We start from the raw sequence: 9,562 nt of genomic DNA on the forward strand, positions 1-9,562 counted from the left end.
AGTCTTACGCACTTCTTGACCCTCAGGTGTGGCCAACGCTACCTTCGAGAACAATCCGGTGCAGTACAGTGCAGAGGGTTCCTTGGGCTCGCCTCTGACCCACGTGTACCTGGAGCTCCGTACCCGCTCAGAGAAAGCCGTGCTGCTCCGTGCCTCCCACGGGGCCGAGCTCCTACTGGTGGGACTGCTGGACTCCTCTATCCATGTCGAGATCCACGGTGGCAACAGTGTGGAGGTGCTGACCTTCTCCGGCGTGCGACACGTGGCCGACGGCGGTTGGCACCGGGTGAGCATTTCCATGGCTGACCCGGATAGCGAGGCGTCACACTGGGTCATCACCGTGGATGGCATCACTGACGCCAGCAGCACCCCAGAGGAGGCAGGTGCCCTGCACTTCCTCAACGAGGAAGGGGCGGAGGTTGCTATCGCCGAGAGCTTCACAGGCTGCCTGGGCGCCGTAAGGGTCAGCGGGGTCTATCTACCATTTGTGGATGACCTACACCCGCCACAGCCTGCCCACTTCCACAGAACGAGCGACGAGGACATTCATATGGGCTGTACGAGTGCGGACGTATGCCATTCTGACCCCTGTCAGAACGGCGCCATGTGCAAGGATCTCTTTAACAAGTTTGACTGTGTTTGCAAGCCAGGTTGGGAGGGAGAAAATTGCGAGGTGGACACGGACGAGTGCGCGTCTGGGCCCTGCGTCCACGGCACCTGCATGGATGAGTTGGCAGGTTTCGAGTGCGTGTGCAACCCGGGGTATGGGGGCGTTTCTTGCGATGAGGACCTGAATGAGTGTGAGGAACATGGCTGTGAGAACGGGGGCTCCTGCATGGACCGGGTGAACAGCTACACCTGCGAGTGCACAGACGACTTCACCGGCCCACTCTGCCAGTGAGTAGACTTTCTGTTTACACCAACCAATTAGTGTCACAGTAAGTGACAGGGATCATTGTCATGTGGAACAACAGATTCTCAGATTATTTTTATCTAGCTAGCACATATGTGTTTAACACAAGTTTTATATTGAGTTTCTCAACCTATCAGATCAAATACTGAATACCTTATGGAAATATATTAAAGTGACAAAGGGATATTTTAAATATAAGTTGCATGATTATATACTTTTGATGAACTGGAACCCTACACCCTTACACCTATTTATGGACATTGGATAGTTTTCAAGATAAAACAGGCTTTGTGTCGCCATTGTGAAGGTGTAATTCTGTACATCACCCACAGATGGATTTATCCTCCACTGACATGCGAAGAGGATGTTCAGTGTGAAAACGGGATCTGCCATGACGGACTGTGGGGGGCCAACTGTACCTGTGTGCCCGGTTTTGCAGGGGAGAGGTAAGTTCCCAAACTCCTTTCAATAGTGTGGGACAAAAATGGTTGACATGCACAAAATAATACAGCTGTTAACCTCTCTAGGGTAGGGGGCAGTATTTGCACGGCCGGATAAAAAAACGTACCCGATTTAATCTGGTTATTACTACTGCCCAGAAACTAGAATATGCATATAATTGTTTGATTTGGATAGAAAACACCCTAAAGTTTCTAAAACGGTTTGAATGGTGTCTGTGAGTATAACAGAACTCATATGGCAGGCAAAAACCTGAGAAGATTCCTTACAGGAAGTGCCCTCTCTGACCATTTCTTGGCCTTCTACACTCTCTTTATTGAAAACTGAGGATCTCTGCTGTAACGTGACACTTCCTACGGCTCCCATAGGCTCTCAGAAGGCGGCAGAACGTTGAATGATGACTTTGCAGCGCATTGCTGAAAAACAGTAGCGCATTTGGTAAGTGGTCGATCAGAGAACAATGAGACTGGCGCGAGCGTGCACGAGAAGAGTCCATTTTAGATTTTTAGTCTTTGAACGAAAACAGGGTTTCCCGGTCGGAATATTATCGCTTTTTTATGAGAAAAATCGCATAAAAATTGATTTTAAACAGCGGTTGACATGCTTCGAAGTACGGTAATGGAATATTTAGAATTTTTTTGTCACGATACGCGCCGGCGCGTCACCCTTCGTTACCCTTCGGATAGTGTCTTGAACGCACGAACAAAACAGAGGATATTTGAACATAACTATGGATTATTTTGAACCAAACCAACATTTGTTATTGAAGTAGAAGTCCTGGGAGTGCATTCTGACGAAGAACAGCAAAGGTAATCCAATTTTTCTTATAGTAAATCTGAGTTTGGTGAGTGCCAAACTTGGTGGGTGTCAAAATAGCTAGCCCGTGATGGCGAGCTATCTACTCAGAATATTGCAAAATGTGCTTTTGCCGAAAAGCTATTTTAAAATCGGACATAGCGATTGCATAAAGGAGTTCTGTATCTATAATTCTTAAAATAATTATGTTTTTTGTGAACGTTTATCGTGAGTAATTTAGTAAATTCACCGGAAGTTTGCGGTGGGTATGCTAGTTCTGAACGTCACATGCTAATGTGAAAAGCTGGTTTTTGATATAAATATGAACTTGATTGAACAAAACATGCATGTATTGTATAACAATGTCCTAGGAGTGTCATCTGATGAAGATCATCAAAGGTTAGTGCTGCATTTAGCGGGAGGGTTTATGTGACATTATATGCTAGCTTGAAAAATGGGTGTCTGATTATTTCTGGCTGGGTACTCTGCTGACATAATCTAATGTTTTGCTTTCGTTGTAAAGCCTTTTTTAAATCGGACAGTGTGGTTAGATTAACCTCTCTAGGGTAGGTGGCACCAAATCGTCCCACCTACGTAACAGCCAGTGGAATCCTGTGGCGCGTTATTCAAATACCTTAGAAATGCTATTACTTCAATTTCTCAAACATATGACTATTTTACACCATTTTAAAGACAAGACTCTCGTTAATCTAACCACACTGTCCGAATTCAAAAAGGCTTTACAACGAAAGCAAAACATTAGATTATGTCAGCAGAGTACCCAGCCAGAAATAATCAGACACCCATTTTTCAAGCTAGCATATAATGTCACATAAACCCAAACCACAGCTAAATGTAGCACTAACCTTTGATCATCAGATGACAACCCTAGGACATTATGTTATACAATACATGCATGTTTTGTTCAATGAAGTTCATATTTATATCAAAAAACAGCTTTTTACATTAGCATGTGACTAGCATTCCCACCGAACACTGCCGGTGAATTTACTAAATTACTCACGATAAACGTTCACAAAAAGCATAACAATTATTTTAAGAATTATAGATACAGAACTCCTCTATGCACTCGATATGTCTGATTTTAAAATAGCTTTTCGGTGAAAGCACATTTTGCAATATTCTCAGTAGATAGCCCGGCATCACAGGGCTAGCTATTTAGACACCCGGCAAGTTTAGCACTCACCAAAGTCAGATTTACTACAAGAAAAATGTTATTACCTTTGCTGTCTTCGTCAGAATGCACTCCCAGGACTTCTACTTCAATAACAAATGTTGGTTTGGTCCCAAATAATCCATCGTTATATCCAAATAGCGGCGTTTTGTTCGTGCGTTCAAGACACTATCCGAAAGGGTAAATAAGGGTGACGAGCATGGCGCAATCGTGACAAAAAAATTCTAAATATTCCATTACCGTACTTCGAAGCATGTCAACCGCTGTTTAAAATACATTTTTATGCCATTTTTCTCATAAAAAAGCGATAATATTCCGACCGGGAATCTGCGTTTAGGTAAACAGACGAAAGAAAATAAAGCATGGGGTCGACTCGGGCACCCGCCTAAGCCCATAGTACTCTGATCGGCCACTTGCCAAAAGCGATAATGTGTTTCAGCCAGAGGCTGCCTCGATATCGTTCAGCTTTTTCCCGGGCTCTGAGAGCCTATGGGAGCCGTAGGAAGTGTCACGTTATAGCAAAGATCCTCAGTCTTCAATAAAAAGAGCCAAGATGAAACACAACTTGTCAGACAGGCCACTTCCTGCATGGAATCTTCTCAGGTTTTGGCCTGCCATATGAGTTCTGTTATACTCACAGACACCATTCAAACAGTTTTAGAAACTTTAGGGTGTTTTCTATCCAAAGGCAATAATTATATGCATATTCTAGTTACTGGGCAGGAGTAGTAACCAGATTATATCGGGTACGTTTTTTTATCCGGCCGTGTCAATACTGCCCCCTAGCCCTAACAGGTTAACGAGAGTATTGTCTTTAAAATGGTGTAAAATAGTCATATGTTTGAGAAATTGAAGTAATTGCATTTCTAAGGTATTTGAATATCGCGCCACGGGATTCCACTGGCTGTTGAGTAGGTGGGACGATTTCGTCCCACATACCCTAGAGAGGTTAACAAAACTGCTTGGGATGATAGGGATGGATACCAGAATATATACACCACCGTTCAAAAGTTTGGGGTCACTTAGAAATGTCCTTGTTTTTGAAAGAAAAGCACATTTTTGTCCATTCAAATAACATCAAACTGATCAGAAATACAGTGTAGACATTGTTAATGACTCAAACAAATGTTGTAAATGACTATTGTAGCTGGAAATGGCAGATTATTTATGGAATATCTACATAGGCGTACAGAGGTCCATTATCAGCAACCATCACTCCTGTGTTCCAATGGCACGTTGTGTTAGCTAATCCAAGTTCATCATTTTAAAAGGCTAATTGATCATTAGAAACCCTTTTGCAATTATGTTAGCGCAGCTGAAAACTGTTGTGGAGATTAAAGAAGCAATAAAACTGGCCTTCTTTAGACTAGTTGAGTATCTGGAGCATCAGCATTTGTGGGTTCGATTACAGGTTCAAAATGGCCAGAAACTGAAACTCATCAGTCTATTCTTGTTCTGAGAAATTAAGGCTATTTAATGCGAGAAATTGCCAAGAAACTGAAGATCTCATACAACGCTGTGTTCTACTCCCTTCACAGAACAGCTCAGTTGTGCACCGGGGCCTCCCACTCCTCTGTCTATTCTGGTTAGGGCCAGTTTGCGCTGTTCTGTGAAGGGAGTAGTACACAGCGTTGTACGGGATCTTCAGTTTCTTGGCAATTTCTCGCATGGAATAGCCTTAATTTCTCAGAACTTGAATAGACTGACGAGTTACAGAACAAAGTTCTTTGTTTCTGGCCATTTTGAGCCTGTCAAATCAAAATATATTTTACATTTAAGATTCTTCAAAGTAGCCACTCTTTCCCTTAATGACAGCTTTGTACACTCTTGGCATTCTTTCAACCAGCTTCATGAGGTAGTCACCTGGAATGCATTTAAAAGTTAATTTGTGGAATTTCTTTCCTTCTTCATGCGTTTGAGCCAATCAGTTGTGTTGAGACAAGGTAGGTGTGGTATACAGAATATAACCCTATTTGGTAAAAGACCAAATCCATATTATGGCAAGAACAGCTCAAATAAGCAAAGAGAAACGACAGTCCATCAGTATTTTGATCCGGAACATTTCAAGTTTCTTCAAGTGCAGTCGCAAAAACCATCAAGCGCTATGATGAAACTGGCTCTCATGACCGCCACAGGAAAGACAGATCCACAGTTACCTCTGCTGCAGAAGATAGGTTCATTAGAGTTAACTGCAACTCAGATTGCACCCCAAATAAATGCTTCACAGAGTTCAAGTAACAGACACATCTCAACATTAACTGTTCAGAGGAGACTGCGTGAATCAGGCCTTCATGGTCAAATTGCTGCAAAAGAAACCACTACTAAAGGACACCAGTAAGAAGAAGAGACTTGCTTGGACCAAGAAACACGAGCAATGGACATTAGACCGGTGGAAATCTGTCCTTTGGTCTGATGAGTCCAAATGTGAGATTTTTGGTTCCAACCACCATGTCTTTGTGAGACACAGAGTAGGTGAACAGATGATCTCTGCATGTGTGGTTCCCACCGTGAAGCATGGAGGAGGAGGTGTGATGGTGTGGGGGTGCTTTGCTGGTGACATTGTCACTGATTTATTTAGACTTCAAAGCACACTTAACCAGCATGGCTACCGCAGCATTCTGCAGCAATATGCCATCCCATCTAGTTTGCGCTTAGTGGGACTATCACTTGTTTTTCAACAGGACAATGACTCAACACACCTCCAGGTGGTGTAAGGCCTATTTGACCAAGAAGGAGAGTGATGGAGTGCTGCATCAGATGACCTGGCCTCCACAATCAACTGACCTCAACCCAATTGAGATGGTTTGGGATGAGTTGGACCGCAGAGTGAAGGAAAAGTAGTCAACAAGTGCTCAACGTATGTGGGAACTCCTTCAAGACTGTTGAAAAAGCTTTCCAGGTGAAGCTGGTTGAGAGAATGCCAAGAGTGTGCAAAGCTGTCAAGGCAAAGGGTGGCTACTTTGAAGAATCTCAAATATAAAATATATTTTGATTTGTTTAACACTTTTTTGGTTACTACGTGATTCCATATGTGTTATTTCATAGTTTTGATGTCTTCACTATTATTCTACAATGTAGAAAATAGTAAAAAAAAAAAAAAAAAACCTTGAATGAGTTGGTGTGTCCAAACTTTTGACTGGTATTGTAAATCTCACATGATGCTTGCTGTGGTCTAGACTTTAAATATCCTTATTGTGTTATTCTCCTCAGGTGTGAAACGGAGATAGATGAGTGTGAGTCGAACCCCTGTCAGAATGGTGGCTCGTGTATCGATCGAGTCAACAGGTTCTGGTGTGTTTGCCTGCCTGGCTACAGCGGTCTGTTCTGCGATACAAGTGTAAGAACTCTTGACTTCTTCATTCTCCTGCTCCTTCTCTTCGAAGTAATTTTGCACTCATCATCTATAATAAATTATTTCATGATTAGTAAACATTAATAAGCATTTATAAGTATTTAATCTTTACAACGCATGAACCTTAATAACATTTATAAATGTTTTATGGTATTTATAAAGATTAAATTATTTATAATGGTTTATTCATGAAAATTATTATGACGTGTAATAAAAATGTTTTGCATTAGGTCATTTTAGAATTAGCCATAGTCATTTACTCATCACTGACGTTTCTCCCTTGGTTCCTTGATTGTTTTCCCGCCTTGCAGAAACAGCCCCAGAAAGAGAGGGTGCCGTGGCTCGTGATAGCCATCCCCCTGGTGTGCCTCTGTGTCCTGCTGGCTGTCATCGGCATCACCTTCATGGTGCTCACTGCCCGCAAGAAACGCCAGTCAGAGGGCGCCTACAGCCCCAGCACTCAGGAGGTGGCCGGGGCGCGTCTGGAGATGGACAGCATGCTTAAGGTTCCCCCCGAGGAGCGGCTCATCTGATCGGGTCATAAAAGCTGATCCGAGAACTGGGCTCGGAATATGTTGCTAGGCAGCGTAACACAAAAAGCTGCAAAAGCAGATCTGAGAGCACCGCACTGCTGGCAGGTGCGCGAGACTCACTTGAGACAATAAGACTCTGTATAGTCAGTCTAGCTGGCTGGAAGGAGATACAAGAGGAGAAGAGATGATCTGCTGCCCCCTGCTGGACAGATGGACTTGTTACTGACCCAGTGGTGCCGTGTAATTGTGTTTTGTTTGACTGATCTAATGTGTGAGTGGTTTTGAGGATCTTGGGGAGGGAGTGGAGGTTAACGGAGTGAGGGTTGGCAGTCGGAGCTGGTTGGTAGAGAACTGACAGTTGGGGGAGTGGGGGTGAGCAGTAGGGGTTGGTTGGTAGAGAACTGGGGGTGGGCAGTGGGGGTTGGTTGGTAGAGAACTGACAGTTGGGGGAGTGGGGGTGAGCAGTGGGGGTTGGTTGGTAGAGAACTGGGGGTTGGCAGTGGGGGTTGGTTGGTAGAGAACTGACAGTTGGGGGAGTGAGGGTGAGCAGTGGGGGTTGGTTGGTAGAGAACTGGGGGTGGGCAGTGGGGGTTGGTTGGTAGAGAACTGACAGTTGGGGGAGTGAGGGTGAGCAGTGGGTGTTGGTTGGTAGAGAACTGGGGGTGGGCAGTGGGGGTTGGTTGGTAGAGAACTGGGGGTAGGCAGAGGGGGTTGGTTGGTAGAGAACTGGGGGTGGGCAGTGGGGGTTGGTTGGTAGAGAACTGGGGGTGGGCAGTGGGGGTTGGTTGGTAGAGAACTGACAGTTGGAGCATCCTGGTTGGGGGAGTGGGGGTGGGCAGTGGGGGTTGGTTGGTAGAGAACTGACAGTTGGAGGAGTGAGGGTGGGCAGTGGGGGTTGGTTGGTAGAGAACTGGGGGTGAGCAGTGGGGGTTGGTTGGTAGAGAACTGACAGTTGGAGGAGTGGAGGTGGGCAGTGGGTGTTGGTTGGTAGAGAACTGGGGGTTAGCAGTGGGGGTTGGTTGGTAGAGAACTGACAGTTGGAGGAGTGGGGGTGGGCAGTGGGGGTTGGTTGGTAGAGAACTGACAGTTGGAGGAGTGGGGCTGGGCAGTGGGGGTTGGTTGGTAGAGAACTGGGGGTGAGCAGTGGGGGTTGGTTGGTAGAGAACTGACAGTTGGAGGAGTGGGGGTGAGCAGTGGGTGTTGGTTGGTAGAGAACTGGGGGTGAGCAGTGGGGGTTGGTTGGTAGAGAACTGACAGTTGGAGCATCCTGGTTGGGGGAGCCCAAGGACCAAAGGACAACCGCTTGTCTCCCACAGACGGAGAGGAGGCATATGCTCTAGGAGTGAGCATTGGGAAAAGATGGACTGGATGGACTTTTCTTTTTTAAGAAATACATAAACAGGGGGCACCACCTACCCACACCCTTACTAGAGCCTTGCAATTATTGGTAGGGCAACAGTTCTCTAGGTAGGGCAACAATCTTAAAGGGGAGATTCAGTATTTTACAACTTTTACAACTAAAAGTTCAATGGTTCTGCACCGTTTAAACAGTCTTTGGGCCAAAAGCAACTGTAATCAACGGGTTGGTTTTCTTTACAAAGCCACTTTAGTCACCACTAGCAAAGAATCTACCCGCCAATGTACTGCCTGTTGAAGACATAATGTCTGTCTCTTCCCCCCCAGGAACTCTGCTCATAAGACAAATTTATCCTCCACGGTCACAATATGTGGAATTGTGGCACCACTACACACTCAAGGTTACACAGTTCTAGAACTGGTAGAGCACGCATTTTGGAGAATAAATTCATCCTTGTGAGACCTCGCTCTCTGTCGGACTCCACAATCCCTACCCCTTCCCAAATTTGAATGACTGATTTTCTTTTTGTGTGAAGAGGCTATAGTTTGTATATTTTTGGTCGTTCAAACGTGTTTGATTTTAAGTTGAAATTAAGCACGTTCACGTGCACAAAGGATGTTCTTCCACTCATTTTGTGTTAGATTTAACGCGGCATGCTCACTTCCGTTTCCAAACGGAGGATAAAACAATCGGGTTTCTGAGCAGCGAGATTAGTGATGAAACAACAGGATAGAAGTTTCTGATTTAGAATATTTTTTTATGACGTTTAAACAAACTGACGATGCAGATATCTGTGTTAAAGCCTGAGACGCTGTACAGTATATTCACCTGTCCTTATTTGAAGATGTCACTCTCACCAAAAGCTGGGGTACTGTAAGTATGTGACTGGAAACAACGAAAGTAAGGCAAAATGTCACTAAGCCTTTATCTTCTGGTCACATTCTCAAACATTTTGTCA

The 9,562-nt window shown here is 44.6% G+C and overlaps 1 protein-coding gene across 1 annotated transcript in view; it reads left to right on the forward strand.

The window, feature by feature from the left end:
- Window positions 1-7,613, forward strand: part of crb2a (crumbs cell polarity complex component 2a) — a 37,153-nt gene extending 29,540 nt beyond the window's left edge. Inside the window, exons 10-13 of the mRNA XM_014143448.3 lie at window positions 27-897; window positions 1,246-1,359; window positions 6,573-6,699; window positions 7,026-7,613. Coding sequence (XP_013998923.3) covers window positions 27-897; window positions 1,246-1,359; window positions 6,573-6,699; window positions 7,026-7,247 — 1,334 coding nt within the window. The 3' untranslated portion in view covers window positions 7,248-7,613. The remainder of the gene's footprint in view (window positions 1-26; window positions 898-1,245; window positions 1,360-6,572; window positions 6,700-7,025) is intronic.
- The last annotated feature ends 1,949 nt before the right edge of the window (window positions 7,614-9,562 follow it).

The sequence above is a fragment of the Salmo salar genome, chromosome 01, assembly GCF_965601325.2.
Source record: "Salmo salar chromosome 01, fSalSal1, whole genome shotgun sequence".
NCBI lineage: Eukaryota > Metazoa > Chordata > Actinopteri > Salmoniformes > Salmonidae > Salmo > Salmo salar.